General features: G+C 31.4%; 5 protein-coding genes across 6 annotated transcripts; 2 read left to right on the forward strand and 3 right to left on the reverse strand.

Moving 5' to 3' along the window:
* Positions 1 to 39: 39 nt before the first annotated feature.
* LOC140834249 (uncharacterized) lies at positions 40 to 921 on the reverse strand. The gene is made up of 2 exons (XM_073199000.1): positions 199 to 921; positions 40 to 137 (listed from the first exon to the last, which is right to left on the reverse strand). Exon 1 carries the CDS (start codon positions 810 to 812, stop codon positions 270 to 272), a length of 543 nt encoding a protein of 180 aa, XP_073055101.1. The 5' UTR covers positions 813 to 921; the 3' UTR covers positions 40 to 137; positions 199 to 269.
* A 281-nt stretch (positions 922 to 1,202) lies between these two features.
* Positions 1,203 to 2,879, forward strand: LOC140835477 (uncharacterized). The gene is made up of 2 exons (XM_073200971.1): positions 1,203 to 1,215; positions 2,338 to 2,879. Exons 1-2 carry the CDS (start codon positions 1,203 to 1,205, stop codon positions 2,877 to 2,879), a joined length of 555 nt encoding a protein of 184 aa, XP_073057072.1.
* A 1,349-nt stretch (positions 2,880 to 4,228) lies between these two features.
* LOC140835478 (uncharacterized) lies at positions 4,229 to 4,834 on the reverse strand. Its single transcript, XM_073200973.1, has one exon. It carries the CDS (start codon positions 4,832 to 4,834, stop codon positions 4,229 to 4,231), a length of 606 nt encoding a protein of 201 aa, XP_073057074.1.
* Positions 4,835 to 8,961: 4,127 nt separating this feature from the next.
* LOC140833469 (protein PLANT CADMIUM RESISTANCE 2-like) lies at positions 8,962 to 10,673 on the reverse strand. Of its 2 annotated transcripts, none has more exons than XM_073197809.1 (4): positions 10,248 to 10,673; positions 10,058 to 10,126; positions 9,679 to 9,891; positions 8,962 to 9,433 (listed from the first exon to the last, which is right to left on the reverse strand). In XM_073197809.1, exons 1-4 carry the CDS (start codon positions 10,429 to 10,431, stop codon positions 9,357 to 9,359), a joined length of 543 nt encoding a protein of 180 aa, XP_073053910.1. In that variant the 5' UTR covers positions 10,432 to 10,673; the 3' UTR covers positions 8,962 to 9,356. The 2 variants fall into 2 exon arrangements, with proteins under 2 accessions (XP_073053910.1, XP_073053909.1); XM_073197808.1 differs by having other exon boundaries at positions 8,975 to 9,433; positions 10,055 to 10,126; positions 10,248 to 10,672.
* A 5,836-nt stretch (positions 10,674 to 16,509) lies between these two features.
* Positions 16,510 to 18,128, forward strand: LOC140834250 (uncharacterized). The gene has a single exon (XM_073199001.1). It carries the CDS (start codon positions 16,626 to 16,628, stop codon positions 18,009 to 18,011), a length of 1,386 nt encoding a protein of 461 aa, XP_073055102.1. The 5' UTR covers positions 16,510 to 16,625; the 3' UTR covers positions 18,012 to 18,128.
* Positions 18,129 to 19,239: the final 1,111 nt, after the last annotated feature.

Consider the following 19,239-nt stretch of genomic DNA (forward strand, 5'->3'; position numbering starts at 1 on the left):
ACTTATAATATATAAAATTTATATAAATAAACTTTAAGATAGCAAAAATTTATAAATTATTTTAAATAAATTTAATCAAACATCTTTGTTTTCGGAATTACAAGTGTTTCTAAGTAAATTAATACAAAAAGTAGAAACTAAATGTTTCTTTGTTTCTGTTTCTCTGAAATAATAAAGAGTGAAAAAAGACACCATAACCCTTTTTCTCCCATAACTAATCAGCAATCAAGCTTATATCAACAAATATTCTTTGCCTACATATTTCCAATCTATTGGGCCGGTAACCTTTCGGGTCTCCACAAAAAGTCACCCGACCCGAAGCCCATATCTGAATAGTCAAACAACCCGTCAATGGCTACATATCCACTGTCACCGCCGTTGAATTTTTCCGTTTGAACGAACCCATATCCGTCCGAATCATAACCCGGGATCTCCGGTTCGAACCCCCAGAAATCGGCTCCCAGCTCAGATTTCTGCGCCGAATCCGGAGACGAAGTTGTGGTCGGCGGCAGGCCTAGATCATCGTCAGAAGCCTCCAACAAGTACCCGAGCTCCGGCCGAGACTCGTCGGAACCGGAAACCAGATCCACCACCTCCACCTCGTCTCCGCCGTCGGAAGAAATCTCCTTCTCGAAGCTCTTCATGAACGAGTCCAGATGCGAACTCGCGGTACTAAACTCAGCCTCGTCATCGTCTTCGTCCAAACTATCCAGAAGATTCTCCCTCAGCCTCTTCACCTCCGGCGAGTCGACAACCGACCCGGGATCCACCGACTCATCCCAAGACCTCTTCTTACCCTTCAAATCCTCCATTAGCAGGTGAGAAATGCTTCTCAAAGAACAAGAAACTGCAACATAATTAATCCTTGGAAATATAATTTTCTAGAGAGAAGATTGCTGTGCTCCGACGAACAGAAATGAGGTGGAATTTATAGGGGAAAACACACAAGAAACAGTAATAATTAATACTTTTCAAATATTCAATTTTTTTTCCCAAAGTAAATTAATTAAATCATGCCAAGTCAAATTATCGTGCTTTTTGCCCATTAAAGTTATCAAATATTAATTTAAATTAAAGTATTCGAAAATTGACAAGTTCGATTAAGAAAAAGATTGGATGCCTTAACCGCCCTGTTTTCTGGTGGAATATAGTAGTCGATATTCATTTAAATTAAATGATATAATAAACAAATGAAATATAAAATGAGGAAAAAAGGTGATGTTGACGTATTTGAGTCGATTCGATGGGACCAAACTGGCTGCTGTGTTTTTCATTGACGTGGCTTCTCATATTCTGTGTGTTTCATATTATTTCTTTACTATACAATAATAATAATAAATAAATGAATAAATAAATATCCTTCTGGAACATTGTGCAGCGTGATTAATTGGATTTGAATTTGGAGTTGGAGTCCGGGTGTGGTGGGGTCCACATGGGATCGAATTTTCCTTACCCGATGTTTTAGGTTGTTTGTTTGTTTGCTGGGTTTGGATTTTAGGTGCGTGGACATTAATTTCACGTCTGCCGTCTGCACCGCTTAACTTATTAACCCTTTTCTTCACGTCTTTTGGTTTTAAAAAATACTTTAAGAATATGTGATTCAAGCGGTACCCTTCGGATAAGGTACGACTCTGTGTCTGTAGATTAATCGAGTGGGTTCCAAAAACATTCTAAATTAAATTATTTTGTTTAATATTTATTAAGTTTTTGTATTAGTTTATCAATAAACTATATTTGTATGTGTGGGTTTATTTGATATATTTATATATTATAATATTTTAAGATTTCAATAGTTTTATTCTATTATAATGTATTTACTAAAAAAATATATGATTATTCATTTTCTTTTTTATCAATTGGATAAAAATTGATAGATTTAAATTTGTGATAATTTTTTCATAAATATTGTAAATATAAATTAATTTTTAAAATTTTATTTTGAACTTAAAAAAAATTAAAAAGATAATATTTTACGGGTCTAACATATTCAATCCGAGTTAGACCCGTCAAGTTCACAAGATATAACGAGTTTAATGTGAGACGGGACGGATACTGGATTTCATTGAACCTACTCCGTTGTTATTCCTAATAATGTAATGTGCAATTCGTCATAAAATTAATTTTGAAATTAATAAAATCGAATTCAATAAACTAATTATTCTAAAAGATACTTATATTATTAAATACGATTCTTTTGTGCTAACTAAATTTTATTAAATGATTTTGCTTGCACTTCGAAATTAGCTAAGGGAGCCAGTACCATGGATTTTTGTTTGTGGGTATAATCACAACTGTCAAAGAATGAGTTTGAGGAATTTGCGATTCAAACTTGGGCAGCTTGGAAGGAAAAACAAAATTTTCTTCATGGTGACACATCAAAGCCTTTACCAGAGCAGATTACTTGGAGCTCGGCCTTTCTTATTAGTTTTCAGGAGGCCAGTACATTGGAACGAATTACTGCTGGGAAAGTTGAAAGGAGATTTGAGACAAGGTGGAAGCCTCCAGAGGCCAACTGCTTGAAGCTAAATGTGGATGCATCTTTCAATACAAATCTTAACAAGTTTAGTGTGGGTGGAGTGGTTCGAGATAATCAAGGCAGATTACTATTGGTCTTTGGAAAACATATTAATCAACCGTTATCAATGGTTCACGGAGAGTTGCTGGCTATTCGAGAAGGAGTGAACCTACTATACGAAAAGAATTTCAGAGATGTGCAAGTAGCAACCGACTCTTTATTAGCAGTGCAAGCAGTCACGGCTAATCAGGAGAATCTTGGGTACGAAGGTTTATGCGCAAAGGATATCAGACGAAGATTCCAGAAACCGACGGTTTCTGACTTCTCTCATGTGTCTAGATCGGCTAATAGAATTAGCCCATAATATTGCTAGTTTTGCTGTTTCTTCTCCCACACCGTTTGTTTGGTTGAATGGGGAATTCTTTTTTTGGTTGGTTCGACTTGTAGGCAAAAACTTGTGTGAGACGGTCTCACGGGTCGAATTTGTGAGACGGATCTTTTATTTGGGTCATCCATGAAAAAATATAATTTTTTATGCTCAGAGTATTACTTTTTATTGTGAATATGAGTATGGTTGACCCGTCTCACAGATTAGTATCCGTGAGACGGTCTCATATGAGACCAACTCCGACTTGTAATGGACGATTTTCATCAATAAAATTGCAGGTTTCTAGTAAAAAAAATTTGATTAAATGATTATTTTTTTATTATCTGATATAAAACATACATTTTTGTATTTAATATTTATAGACTATAAAAAAAACTTTGTTATCGTGAATTCATTAGTATACAAAATTAACTAAGCTTGCATCGATGAATTTTAAATATATTTTGATTGTTTAAAAAATTAAGATCATAGGATTCAAATTCATATTTTACATTTTTATATGGTACATTTCAAGTTCACCGCAAATAATTAAATTGAAATTTAGATTTGATTTATTATTTCATAATAAATAATAAAACTAATTGAAATATATGAATATCAAATCTATTTTCTCAAGTGCACAAATCTTATTAAAATTATAATGTAGAATGATATTTACACTCCAAAAAATGTTAATAACTACCCAACTTATGTAATATATCAATTGCTAGAAAAATTTATCCTCACATATACTTTTCTTAAATTAAAAATCTTGATCATCTTTAAAATTCTGAATAAAGAACTTATCAACACCCAAAACTTTTAGTTACAAAAAAATAAAATTTACTTATTGAGACAATGTCACAAATATTTATTCGTGAGACCGATCAATATTGTATACTTTTACAATAAAAAGTAATACTTCTAACATAAAAATTAATATTTTTTCGTTGATATAATTATCATAGTAGTTAACGTGAAAAAATGAATAATAAGTTTTGAAATTAATTAACATTTAGGGAGAGTAATATTGATAATTAATTAGAAAAAATTGTAAATTGAAGTGTGATTAACAAATTATGGTGTATAAATAACACTACAATTATAATAATCATATCAGTTCCATTAAAAAATTTAATGTAAAACACCTTAAATTTTAATATGATCTCTAAATTTTGAATCACACGATTTTTATTTCCCTAAATATTTTTAGCATTCGAATCATACTAAAACGTAGTGAAGTCATGTTAAACATCTACCCAAGGATCCATTTTCATTTTATTTGATCAACGAAAGAAATATTAAATTTTTATATTGTATTTTTTTTTTTGAAGTAAGCCTGTAATTTATGAAGAATAATCGTTGATCATTACAAGCTCAACCAACCAAAGAGGAAAATCACCATTCATCCAGATAAAAGGTGAAGGGGAAGAAGAAGCAAAATTTGCCACTTGATGAGCCACCTTATTCGTCACTCTAGGCTCATAAACTAAGTCAGAGATAACTGGGGCATGAGCCAGTAGGTTAATCTCTTCTGCACAAATGCCTGAATAACCCAGATCATCTTGTATGGCTTTGACTGCTTGCACTGCCAATACAGAATCTGATGCGACTAGAACTTCTTGAAACCTCTTTTCATAAATCATTATTACTCCTTCCTTAATAGCCAATAGCTCCCCATGGACCACTGAGAGGGGTTTAGTAATTTGCTTTCCAAATGCCAAAAGTAATTTTCCTTGGCAATCTCGAAGGACTCCTCCAATGCTGTATCTATTTAAACTTTCATTTATACAAGCATCAACATTAAGCTTGGAAGTACCTGTAGCTGGTCTTGTCCACTTTTTCACTGCGTTTTCGCTGGGGGCTGGATTAATTTGGAGATCAAGAGCTTTTGCCTTCTGGAAAATCGATTGGCACCGGGCAAGAAAAACCCCATATAGCGTCCATATCATCAACTAGATACTAAATGCATTACAAAGAGTTTATTTATGTATATATTTTATATAAAATTCATGTATAATTCGTGTTCTTGTCATTTGGATTTTGAGTCGTTCTCTTATGAGACGGTCTCACTAATTTTTATCTGTGACACGGATCAATCCTACCGATATTCAGAATAAAAAGTAATATTTTTCATAGATGACCCAGATAAGATATCCGTCTCACAAAATACAATCCATGAGACCGACTCACACAAATTTTTGCCTTTGATTATTTAGGTTTTTTTTTTTGAGGATTATGTTCGTCTCGAGCAAACTTTCGATGATGGCTGGAAAAATAACTTCGATCGATTTTTTTTAATGTAAAAAAGCTAACAATCTCGAGCTTGAGGAATATTATTTTTCAAAATTTTCATTATTAAATACAATTGATTGCTTAGACCTTTTCTATCTATTATTTCATACTCCGTAATTGGTACACGGAACCTCCACAATCCCCACCACCTGTTTATATTGATTATATAAAAGCCGTCATCCCCCACAATTTTCGACCTCTAATATTCTGATTTTGTAAATAATGTTATAATTTTAATATTTTGTAAATTTATATTTAGAATAAATTACGTTCTTTGGAGAACAAAATATTTATTATAATTTTTAATGCGTGTAAATAAAATATTGATAAAAAAATTTAGTTAATAATTTACTAAATAAAATATCAACAATTTTGTTTTTTTATATATCTTAACGTAAATATAAAATAAATTATTTTAAAATTTGATTTAAGAAAATGATAAAGTGGAGATTTAAGAAGTGAGGATAAAATGAAGATTTTTTTAAAAATATAAAGATGTTTTGGAGAAGTGAAAATAAAAATAAGACTTTTTTTTAAAAAAGAAGGTAGGGTATCTTAACTTTTTTTTAAACAACTTATAGTCCGTCAAACAACTTATTTTGACTGCTATAAAATGTTTGCAACTTTTTTTATCAAACAAATTACTTATACAATATTTTTTAGAGTTTATAAATTCTGTCAAACACCCTATTAATTATAAATTCGTAGAAAAATTCAGACTAATTAATTTTAAAGAGGAAATTTATTGTTATACCTAATGTTTTCGTTGATCCAACTGGTCTATCTTATAAAATGATTAAAAAATCTGGGCCTTCAATCGAAAGATCGAACCAAAAATTATTATATTATATAAAATAAGTATATAATATAGTACAAAAAATATGTTAGATTTTAAAGGTCTTAGATATGTCATGGCTCAGGCCCGAAGGCGTCTAAATCCATGGGGTACGTATATTTAGAACCAATTGTTAAGTAACACCTTCTACTCTTTTACAACTTTTTCGATAAGTTTGTTACACAAAACTTTTTTAGTGTAGTTTATCTAATTGACGTAGTTTGCAAACTATTACGTTCAATTCGATAATTTATCCCATGTCCATTTATTGATAGCAGCTGTAGGGTCTCGTTATAACGATAAAAAATAACAAAATATGTATGTTCATTTATCTATTTCCTAGTAGTTATAATTTAATAATAATATTGTACATATATTAATATGTGTATTATTGCTGCAGTATTGGAGTTTCTTTTTTAATTTATGGGTTATCAGGACTTTGCCGATCTCCATTATTTGACTATTCAAAATCATATTATATTAATTATATTACTTCATTTTTTTTTATCGGCGATATAAATTTAATATATATGTCGATTTTGGTTTTATTAAATATTTTTGAATAATCTGAATATTGGACCTATTTCCTTAATTTCATTATTATCTTCTTTACTTTTAACCCCCAAATATTTCCATTACCGTACGGTTTGCTTCCTCCTATCAATTTCGTATTTCCAAATTCCAAATACGAGAAACGTGATATTTACAACAAATCGTCAACGTAGAGTCTATTAAATTAAATATTTTTGAAATCCAGTATGGTTTTTTTATTAAATTGCAAGAGGCATTGGATCTAAAAGTCCTCTTGATTCAGTTTATCCACACGAATATGATGTACCTTTTGAAATTAGGCAAAAATTTGTGTGAGACGGTTTCACTGATAATATTTGTGAGACAGATATCTTATTTGGGTCATCCATGAAAAAGTATTACTTTTTATGCTAAGAGTATTACTTTTTATTGTGAATATGGGTAGGGTTGACCCGTCTCACATATTAAAATCCGTGAGACGGTCTCACATGAGACCCACTTTTGAAATTAATGATTTTCGAACTGCTCGATCCAAATGCGCCATTTGATATTTTATAATTTAATTAGGTATTGCAATTATTGTTATTTTTTTTAAAAAAAAATAAATATGTTTTGTGAGATGATATCACTTATTTATATATTTGATAAAGTTTAACTATGCCCATATTTAAAGTAAAAACGTTGACATAAAATATAATAATTTTTATGAGTTGAGTATGTCTCACAAAATTAATATATGAGAAATTGTGTTCAAAGTTTTTTGTGTAAAAAATTTAGGTAGAAAGATATAAATTTATTAAATTTCCAGTGAAATCATCAACTCATCAATCATGCAAATGTGTAATGCATTTGGACTAGTAGAATTTGATAATGACTCCTTTCCAAACAAAAACACGTTGCGTAGGGGGGACATATTCACATTATATATACTAGACACACATGGCAACCACTTTTATTTCAACTGGATTTAATTTTTTATTTTTTTTTATTTTAAAAAAGTGGAGGGTTCGTGACCAAACTTCTATTTTTATAACTAATTTTTAGATAAAGATTATCATGAAATGATGAAATCAAAATAAAAACCAATGAAAGTTGAGTGGGTTTAATGTGAGACCGTCTCACGGATCATAATCCGTGAGACATATCAACCCTACCCATATTCACAATAAAAGTAATACTTTTAGCATAAAAAAATAATACATTTTCATGGATGACCCAAATAAGAGATCTGTCTCACAAATACGACCCGTGAGACTGTCGCACACAAGTTTTTGCCATGAAAGTTATATGAATAAACAGTCATTTATTTTTCAAATATATAATTTATACAAAAAATATTGAGAATAAATGAAATATTATCTTGAAATTTATCATCAGAGATAGGTTGGACCAATCCCTCAAATTAACAAATATATATATATATATATATATATATATATATATATGTATATATATATATGTGTGTGTGTGTGTGTGTGGTTTTTTTTTTTTTTTGATTGGTTTAGATCGAATAACCAAATATTGAAATTTTCGGATCGGATTGTTTTACACTCCTAGAATGTGTAATACTTCAATTCGTAGGTCTTCCTTGTATACATATGAATCATTTAGCTCCTTATTTATTTTGATTTGTTTGTTTCAAAGTTGTTATGATATGAAGTCAAGAACGGATTCCCACCACAACTTGATGTTATAGACCACTTGAAATTACATCAGTCGAGCAATTTGGAAGTGATGGATCAATATGCACTCATTTTCTCTTATTGGTATCTATATAAGAGTTTTTTTTTTGTCTCAAGTACGTATCTTGATAGACGGTCTCACGAATCTTTATCTGTGAGACGAGTCAACCCTACCGATATTCACAATAAAAAGTAATAACTCTTAACATAAAAAGTGATATTTTTTAATGGATGACCCAAATAAGATATCCGTCTCACAAAATACGACGTGAGATCGTCTTATACAAGTTTTGTCTTTTTTCCTACTTTAAATCCAAGTTCCACACCATTTACAGATTTCAATGTTTTTCTTAAATATTAAAATAAAAATCAAAATATAGTATAAATAAATTAATAATATAAAGTATAAAATCTAGATGATATATTGTTATGATTCTTAAATACAATAAATAGTGAAACGAAATATTTTAAGTAAAAGGACTTGAAATCTTTTTAACACTCTAACCTAGTCATTTTAAATCAATGAAAGATTGAATCATATTACAAATTCAAATCCCTCAGTTCCAATTTCAAGAAATTATGAGAATATACATTTTTTCAAGAAATTAATTAAGTATATTTATTTGACATTGATGTCCCGAGTGATCCAATTACAAACTTAAGCCTAACATGAGCCCATATCCAAAAAATGGGTTCGGGTCCATATCTAAGCAGTACCATCGGCTGATGAGTGTAAACAGGCGGCGAGGCGAGAATCGTTCAACTAGGTAGTGGGGACTTTGCACAACAGGGAGGTGTGGGTCAAGTAGCTGGAAGTGTGTAGACAAGGAAGATAACAAAGATAAAGCTCGTCCCTATCGGATGAGCTCCTATCCGTTATATTTATAGCCAGTCTATAATTTGAGTGTTAAAAAGAGCTCCGTCGAGACAACCTCTCGACCCTTTTCTAACACTCTGTAGTGGGCTGCGTCGGGACATAAATTGGATTTGCAACTATTTATTTTCAAGACACAGGACCAACAAATTAAAAATACATACGACATATTTGGGTCGAGTTAATTTTAATTGATCACCAAACCCGTGCATGTAGAAAACTCTAAATAAATTTCATCATGTTTTAATTTAATTTTATCATCGAGTCATTCCTCCTTCAACCGCCGGAGCCATTACTACCTCACGGTTGTGTCTCTCCACGTTTCCATGCCATCCTGAAACCAATATGAGTAAAACAATTATTCAAAAATAATAATATACTGAACAAGTTTCAAAAAAATTACACATCCAAAGTAGTCTGCCAACCACCACACACACATCAGGTAAACCTGCATAAAACTCAATCAGACCAGGTTTATGTAATTTTCAAATTACCAAATCAGCTATATTTCTGTATGTAATTATAATGGGTTTAAAGAGACTATATATATATTTAGAGTGAATAAATTAAAAGACTTACCAATGGTCATATTGAATCCACGAGACTTGAGCTCCCGATACTCTTGGCACAGTGCACAATTTTCACAGAAGCAGTGAACCAGACAATCCCCACACGGAGATCCATGCAACCAGTAATTTTGTCTCAGTTTTGACCGATAGAAACATGAATAGAAGCAAGGGCATCCCGTCACACACGCTATCACTGTGTATAAAGCTCCACTCTGCCCACACGCTGCACCAAAATTTTAAATTATGAGTGGTTTCTTATTAGACGGATCGACACGGGATACAAATTAATTTTGTAATGAGGCAAATCGTAAATTCGATCAACAATTAACAAATATCTGACATCCAATTACTTTTTTAAAAAAAGAAAAATTAGATGGGAAACTTACAACTTGATCCTTGGTCAAGAATCTCAGCAATTCGCCCGAAAGTAATACATGGGCACCAGCACGTAACACAACCTGATTTTGATCATTAAATTAAATCAAAACCAACTAATTATTTTTCAAAAAAAAAAACCGAAAGAATGATGAGAATCATAGCTAATTGGTAGGTATATATAAAATGAACCAAATTACTTACAGTTTTCAACATCTGAGAAGCAATTGAACAGGCCTGTAGACCAGGGGACTTGAGGTTTAGGAGGCCGGGGCTGGCCGTCCGTTTCGGAGTAAAATGAACTTATTGAACTCCCTTTCGCCGTGGCATCGGCTGATGCGGCGCCGTCCGAGAATTTCTGGAACTCGCTCGAGTTTGAAGAATACATAATTGATGGGATAAATCAAAATTATTGCTAGGTAGGCAAGAAAGTAGAACTAATAATGGTCTGTAAGTGGATAAGAATTTTAGCCTTCAGATTTATGATTATATGCAATAAGTAAATATGCGTTTATTGATATGATATAAACTACAAAATGGGAGTGATTCTAAGTTCTAAAGATCAACCCTTGCCCGTGTGATGACCGGAGAATTTAATTTGATTGCGAGAGCTGGGAAATTTCTCATCAGCTGGGCACACTTAGCGTAAAATATCGAAATACCGAAATATCGAAAAATCGTACCGAAAAAAATATCAAATTTATCGAAAAAATCGATATACCGAAAATTTCGGTACGGTATCGGTACAAAATTATTTTTTTTTCAGTATTTCGCCGAAAATAATTTTTTTATTATTTTTTTCTAAATTTAAGTTTGATATACCGAAAATGTTTTCGATGTCGATACGGTACCGGTATGAACTTTTTTCATATCGAAAATGCGGTATACCAGATGTGCGGTATACCGATTTTCTAGTATCGATATCAATATGGAAAAATTTTATACCGATATTTACGGTACGATATACCGTACCGTACCCACCTCTAGGCACACTTTAGTGCCATATATGCCTGTTGTATTTTGGGCCACAAACAAATTTTAAAGGAATAACAACTTTATATCTAAATCTAATAATAATAACAAAATAGTTTTTTTTTTTTATATAGATAATAATAACAAAACAGAATCGATAAAGGTCTTCGCGTCTCATATTGATATTATGGTCATTTTTCACACAATGTTTGCAAAATATGGAGTCATTATGCATTGGTAATAGTTTAGAATTTAATTCTGGAAGGTACAAGTATGATATATTTTGTATCACATTAATTAAACTTTCATTTTATACTTGTATAATGCTTATCATGTTGTCATAAAACATGTTTTTTATGAAACAGTTTTACGAATTTTCATTTATGAGACGTGTTGATTTAATCAATAATTATCATGAAAATTAATATTATTTTCATAAAAAAATATTTTTCATGAGTTGTGTTGAGTAGGATACTATCTCACATAATTGAGTCGTGAGACAGTTTCATAATAGTTTTTTCTTCCGTGTGTTAATATAATAAAGCCTGACAAAATGAAGTAGCTAATTAATCGTCTCTCTTAAGAATCAGAATGACATGTTTTTTTCCAAAAAAAAGTTGTTTAAGACCCTAATGTAATTGGGTAGAGATGTATTGGGCCGACAGAAAGTGTCAATCCATGGCAACTTAAGTGGTCCAAAAAATTAAATAAACAACATATATAAAGGAATTAAAGTTGTGCTCAACATACTCGAGAGAGTATTTTATTTATATAATAAAAATTCTATTTATTTAAATGAATCATAATAAAAAATTCGAGATAATACTTTAATTTATACAAATAACGATTATTTTATAGAATGGTTTAAGATACTTGGAAGAACTATTTTTTGTCTCATTTTAATTTCTTTAGAAGAAAGAAAAATCTTGGGGGTAAACACGGCAGTGAACGAACACCATATATTAAATTATGTATAGTAAAAACTCGTGTGAGACGGTCTCACGGGTTATATTTTGTGAGACAGATATCTTATTTGGGTTATCAATGAAAATGTATTATTTTTTTTGCTAAATGTATTACATTTAATATAAATATCGGTGGAGTTGACTCATCTCACAGATAAAAATTTGTGAAACCGTTTCACAAGAGACATATTCATTATGTATTTATAATAAATATTATTTGGTCGAGAGCTGATAGGATTGGTTCGTTTGCCAACCCAGTAGACTATTAATATCTGTCCTTTAGATATTTTAAGATATTTATAACAGATATTTAATTTATACATGAGTGAGTCTTATGTGAGACCGTCTCACGGATCTTAATCCGTGAGACGGGTCAACCCTATCCATATTCACAATAAAAAGTAATACTCTTAGCATAAAAAGTAATACTTTTATATGGGTGACCCAAATAAGAGATCCGTCTCACAGATACGACCCGTGAGACCGTCTCACACAAGTTTTTGTCTTTATACATATCCTTCCGGCCAATGACAGAACGATAGTAATTAATTGATGGAGTGGGTCTTATGTAAGACTGTCTCACGGATCATAATCTGTAAGACGGGTCAACCCTACCCATATTCAAAATAAAAAATAATACTCTTAGCATAAAAAGTAAGGTAAAAACTTGTGTGAGACGGTCTCAAGGATCATATTTGTGAGACGGATCCCTAATTTGGATGATCCATGAAAAAGTATTATTTTTTATGCTAAGAGTATTATTTTTTATTGTGAATATGAGTAGGGTTGACCCGTCTCACAGATTAAGATCCGTGAGACGGTCTCACATGAGACTCACTCAAAAAGTAATATTTTTTCATAGGTGACCCAAATAAGAGACCTGTCTCACAAATACGACCTGTGAGACCGTCTCACACAAATTTTTGTCTAATTTGATGATATCTAAGTTATGGTTGTTTTCGTTAATTAATTAAAAATTCATCGGATGTGGTGTCAATAACTTCACTTTATGCTAATAATTATTTGTTTATGGATTTACTCAGTGTAATTTAGGAACAAATCTAAAAATCTTTATTCTTTACAAAATACCTGTCAAAATTATCTTATCATCCAAAAATGTGTACAAATATCTTGGCTGTAGAATCTGTTGTACTGTTATGCATCTGAATAAGCAAAAAAAAATTTGTGAGATGGTCTCAAAAGTGAATTCTGTGATACAAATTTTCTATTTGGATAATTCATAAAAAAATATTATTTTTTATACCAAAAGTAGAACTTTTTATTATAAATATGACATAGTTAACACGTCTCACAAAAGATATGCTACCGAATAAGTGTTTTCGCCTCCTTTAATCTAGTTCATAATAATATCCAACTCTTTATCTTCCTCAACAAAATTCCTAGATAGCATTACTTGTGTTATTTGTGCAAAATTTGCGTCCTGACCACAATGTCTATGTTTAGCAATTAGCATCTTATTTGGGTCATGTCAGGAAACACAGTCAAAATTTGTGGACAACATGAAATCTTTAAGGTATGTCGAGATTTATTTTTGTCATCCTAATGTTATATAACCTTGAATTTGTGTTTTTTTCTATTATTATTATTATTATTATTTATTATTTCTATGAGAGTTGGTTTTCTCTTCAAGAACCACCAAAATTTAATGTTTTCCGGTTAGGCACATTTAAAAACTTGTTGTCGTTTAGGCCCACAAATAAATGAGCGGTCCAGCCTACCACCGACGGTCCCCAAAAACCAATTTTTGCTCTTCAAGAGTTGTACATCTTCAGTACGGCCAACAGGCAGCGTCGCTTCGTACTTGATAGGTTGGGGGGATAACTTTTTTTCCAAAAAAAATTAATGCTTTGTTCAAAATGTTAATTTGGTCCAGCGATTAACATAAATTACCATCTTTCTCATTTTCGATATTTAAATCGCACAGGGTTGGAGTTCTCTATAACAAAAATGCAATTTGGCGGGCATAAGAGCAACTCCAACTATTCTCCATTTTGGAGAAAATCTCCAAAATAGAGTATCAATCTTGCTCCAACCATTCTCCATATACCTACTCTATTTTGAAGTGATGAATAGTGATTCTCCAAAAATGGAGAATCTCAACTCCATCTCCATATATTTTGGAGAATGACATTATTTACGAAAATGCCATTTTCCAAAATTACAAATACACCCTTTAATTTTTTTTTAATTAATTTCATATCTTTAAATGTTTATTTCAATACTTTTACTAAATTTTAATGATTTTTTGGTATTATTTAATTTATTTCAAGTTTTCTCATTTTTTATTATTTATTTATTTATTGTAATTGTAGAAAAGATGTGGAACGAGCATTTGGTCAATTGCAATCAAAATAGGCGATAATCACTGGCCCTGCACGATTCTGGAGCAAACATGTGTTGCATGATATAATGAGAACGTGCATTATACTGCATAATATGATTATTGAAGATGAGCGGGATGAACAGATGCCAATCACATATTATCGTGAAGCACCCATCCCAGAAGTTGAAATTGTGCGTGATGAACACGCCCGATTCCAAGAGTTTCTTGCACGTCATCGTCAAATCAAAGACAAATCAGATCACTATGCACTCCGACATGCTCTTATTGACCATTTGTGGGAGGAATACTCTAATTCAGAACATTAGTCTTTAAATCATGTGTAGTTTATAATTATATCGATCTATGTATGTGTTTTAATGTTGTATGCGGCTTGAAATTTGATGTCAAAATAAATGAATTATGTTTTAAAAAAATGAGTCACATTTAATTTAATTTGTTTAATATCATATTACATAATTATTATTATATTAATATTATGTAATATGATATTAAACAAATTAAATTAAATGTGACTCATTTTTTTAAAACATAATTCATTTATTTTGACATCAAATTTCAAGCCGCATACAACATTAAAACACATACATAGATTATATTAAATAATTTGGAATAAAAAATATAAAAAATAAAGAATTTATAAAATTTAGAGAATATGGGTTGGAGAAGATTTTTTAAATAGAGAATGCAATACTCCATTTTGGAGTATAGAGAATGAAAAAATGGAGAATAGGGTTGGAAATGCCCTAAAAAGCTTGAGATGAGATCTCGGGTACGATATTCGATTATAACAAACTCATCGTGGTTAACTTGTTAATTTCTACTTGCATTTTTTTATTTCACATAAATCACACATTCTTTACTGAAAATCAATTTTATTTACATTTTGTCCAAACCTTAATTTTTGGAATGATGGAAACATGGATTTTGGTAGGATTTGGATTTGAAAATAGCATTTATAGTGTTTGGAATGATGTGACTTCGAAATTAAATTGAAATTTGATGGAATTTGATTATCTTTGACTTCACTAAATGAAATTCTTAAAAATTGAAGATATTTCACGAGATTTTTTGGGATTAGAGGCAAAGAAAAAAAAAAAATTAATGTTATTTTTGTATATTTAGCTCAAAAAGTTTATATTCTTTTTTCAAATTTACATGATTTTCCTGAAACTATGTACATTAAATTCACATTATTTATTTTTATTATCAGTTTTAATTATTATTATTATTGCAAGTTTATGTAAAATTCATATAAAATATTTTGAGACGGATCATAATTTGTGAGACGGGTCAATTCTACTCATATTCACAATAAAAAGTAATACTTTTTCATATGTGACCCAAATAAAAGACTCGTCTCACAAATATTACCCGTGAGACCGTCTCACACAAGTCTTTGCCAATATTTTTATACTTAAAATTTCTATAAGTTATTGAAAATTTTATTTTAATTTTAAAAGTTTAATTTATTTTTTATTCCAAACCTCATGTTGAACTTTTTTTTTTGTTAATTCTTAAAAAGTATTTAATAATCTTGTAATTTTTCAAAAAATATTAAAGCAATATATAAATATTTACAAAATATTATTAATAAGAACTATATGTAAAAAATAAATGATATATAATATTTTTTTACGCTAAAAAATATTTTTTTAACTCGGATTCATTCAAATCAAATTATAATTCCAAAATAAAAAAGAAAAAAGTTCCCTAGTTAAATTTTCCTTCAAAAAGTGAAATAATTAAAGACTCAACTCTTTGCTCTCTCTTTAAGAAAGCAATCCACTTTCTTAACACTAGTATAGTTGAACTTCTTCTCTTAACCTTTAAACATATATCTTACTTTTCGGGAACCTCCAAATAATCATGAAGGTAATATTTAGATATGTTTCTCTTTTTTCGAAAAATGTTTAGAAGCAAAGACTTGTTTGAAACGGTTTTATGGATCGTATTTTGTGAGATGAATCTCTTATTTGAGTTATCTATGAAAAAATATTATGTTTTATGCTAAGAGTATTATTTTTTACTATAAATATCGGTAGAATTTACCCGTTTCATAGATAAAAATTCGCGAGACTGTCTAACGACATAGTATAAAACTATGAAGACGTAATTTAAGATATATATCATTAAATTACAACAAAAGATAATATAATCTTTAAGAAATAATGATATAAAAATAAGCCAAGTTTCGAAGTGGTATTTCACCTTTTATGTTCCAAAAAAAGAATGAAAAAAAGTATGAAACTCAAGAACGCCATCAGTAGCGAAAGCTGAGAAATGGGAATTTTCTTAATCCTCTTCCCCGATGAGCATCATCAACAAATTCAATCCACCAACGATAATAATTCCATTTCCAAGAAAAAAGCCATCAATTTCAATCTCTTTCCTCCATCCTTTTCGCTCCCATCATCCCTTAAAAGCACCAAGTCAGTAAATCTACTGTACCAAGCGCAGTATGCAATCTCCATCTGCGCTCTGCTTATGTTCACAATCCTCCTCCTTTTCACCATTTCCACCCTTCCTTCCACCACCAACACTACCGCCACACGGGAATATCACCAACCCAGAAGGCAGTTGAACGGGGTTTCTTCTTCGGGACGGAATTCATCAACGCACGCATTGCAGGGGATGGGCACTTTGTACAGAAGAGGCACGCGAGCTATGCACGACCTCATTGTCGCGCATGCAGTGGAGTCCCTCACTTCACATGAGTTCAGATTGTTCCTCAGGTTGCTGCAAAGGTCTGGTACTACTGCCAAATCGGATCTACTGTTCGTTTTCCCATCAAAATCATCCGTTTTCGATCGCGCAATTCGAGAAGAAAACGACGACTTCATGAAACTTTTGGATCAGTACAATACTAATACCACGTTATCAAACAATTACAGCTCTTCTTTTTCAAGTTTTAAACCGAGCCATTTCGTGAAAAAGATCGATAAATCGAAGCATACAGGGGAGCCCATCTGGGGAAGAAGGACCCGCAGCAATCTCAGCGAGGTGGACAGCGCTGAGTCCAGGAGACTGAGTTACGGGTCGGTTGTTGGATTCGATGTGGAGGAGCTTGATCCGGAGAACTCGTTATCCGGGTTCTTGGATCACATTCCTATGAGCTTAAGAAGATGGGCTTGCTACCCGATGATACTCGGTCGAGTCAGAAGAAATTTCAAGCATGTCGCATTAGTGGACATGAAAGAAGTTCTATTGCTCGACGACCCATTCGACAAAATTCGAGGCACGGCTATGGATTCAGTTCTGGTAATCACGCAATCAAGCAACGAGAAGCACGGGAGAAGAAATTTAAACAAAGCCCAAAAACTAGTGACTCCGACAATCATCATTGGCGGAGACAGAGGAGTCCGGAGACTCTCCGACCTGATGTTAACGGGAATTGTGAGGACATCGATTCAAAGGAAAAGGAGAAACTCGGAGACCGAGTCGGCACTGTTCAATCAACTCGTGGGGAATCCTTTCGTCTTACAGAAGGTGAAGCTGATAGCGTCGACTGAGTCGATACCCGAGTCGATTTCCAAGGCAAATTTTGGTATGGTGAAGCGTCGTGGCAACGCTGATGTGGATGTCAATTATATTTTAATGAAGCTTATTTGTTCGTTTCAGGTAGAGTCCACGGTTTATAGCGATTGCTATACCTACGTGGACAAATGAACACCATTCAAGTTTTTTTTTTTATAATTTACAATTTTATAGAATGTTGTAGAGTCTTGTTCATAATACAGTTGAATAAAGTGGGATAGCCCATTTTTTAAATGTTTTTCTATTCTTTTCGTAATTGTATTGAGATTTTGATAGATAATGTAAAAAATTCACGTTGATAGAACAATCCAATATCATGTTTAAGTTTTTATATGATTTAAAATATATGAGTTGTATCGTTATCATCGATTATAACTTTTGATAAAACGACAAACGTTTAATCTTACAAAATGAATTTTGTTATGGAAAATAGAATCCAGCATATTAATTGACGATTTATTTCTTATGACGAAGAAGTTCAAGACATTTTGCAGTTGGTGTTGGCACTCAACGAAAGAGAAAATAGAATCCAGCATATTAACTATTTTGTCTTGAAATGGTTTAAGACATTGGCAGTTTGTGTCTATGGCTAATTAATCAAAAATATAATAATTCATACATCCACATCTTATTTTTACTCCAGATTTTTTTACTATATCATAGAGTAAGTCTCATGTGAGACCGTCTCACAGATCATAATCTGTGAGACGGGTCAACCTTATCCATATTTACAATAAAATGTAATACTCTTAATATAAAAAGTAATACTTTTTTATGGGTGACCCAAATAATAGATCCGTCTCACAAATATGACCCGTGAAACCGTCTCACATAAATTTTTGCTTATATCGTACCATCGAGTATCTATCATTCTCATTTTATTATTATTATTATTATTATTATTATTATTGATTTTTTGGGCCAACGCATCACTCAAAATTTATGTGTAATATTTAAATACTTAGAAATGACAAAACAAAGATAAATATTGATTGAGAGTGAGTGGTCATGGGTGAAACGTGAGGCAACTACGCTAATTGATCGAGCCCACGTATTTAAAACCTTCTCACACTCGCTTTCGTAAAGGCCAACTGGCCGGATCGAATATTTTGCGTAAATGAAAATGTTAAGAATATGCAAAGGGTATATATAAATTTTTTTAAAATTATTTAAACGAGACTTATATATGAAACTAATGTAACATTGGGAAAATATTTGATTTGAAAAAAAAAATTGAATAATGAATTTCAAATGAAAATATGTAGGTGTATTTAATATTTATTATGATTATTATGGAAGATATTTAACTTGATATAAAGCAGATTTGAATTTTTTATATCCGCAGAATTTGAGAAATTGG

The sequence above is a fragment of the Primulina eburnea genome, chromosome 6, assembly GCF_022965805.1.
Source record: "Primulina eburnea isolate SZY01 chromosome 6, ASM2296580v1, whole genome shotgun sequence".
Lineage (NCBI taxonomy): Eukaryota > Viridiplantae > Streptophyta > Magnoliopsida > Lamiales > Gesneriaceae > Primulina > Primulina eburnea.

Bases quoted from the DNA above. Each gene is read 5' to 3' on its own strand.
- LOC140834249 (XM_073199000.1), bottom strand. From the start codon at position 812: ATGGAGGATTTGAAGGGTAAGAAGAGGTCTTGGGATGAGTCGGTGGAT.
- LOC140834250 (XM_073199001.1), top strand. From the start codon at position 16,626: ATGGGAATTTTCTTAATCCTCTTCCCCGATGAGCATCATCAACAAATT.
- LOC140835478 (XM_073200973.1), bottom strand. From the start codon at position 4,834: ATGATATGGACGCTATATGGGGTTTTTCTTGCCCGGTGCCAATCGATT.
- LOC140833469 (XM_073197808.1), bottom strand. From the start codon at position 10,431: ATGTATTCTTCAAACTCGAGCGAGTTCCAGAAATTCTCGGACGGCGCC. The intron at 9,892-10,054 runs GTAAGTTTCCCA...ATTTTGGTGCAG, and splicing joins TCTTGACCAAGGATCAAGTT to CGTGTGGGCAGAGTGGAGCT. The intron at 9,434-9,678 runs GTAAGTCTTTTA...TATTGGTTTCAG, and splicing joins TGGATTCAATATGACCATTG to GATGGCATGGAAACGTGGAG.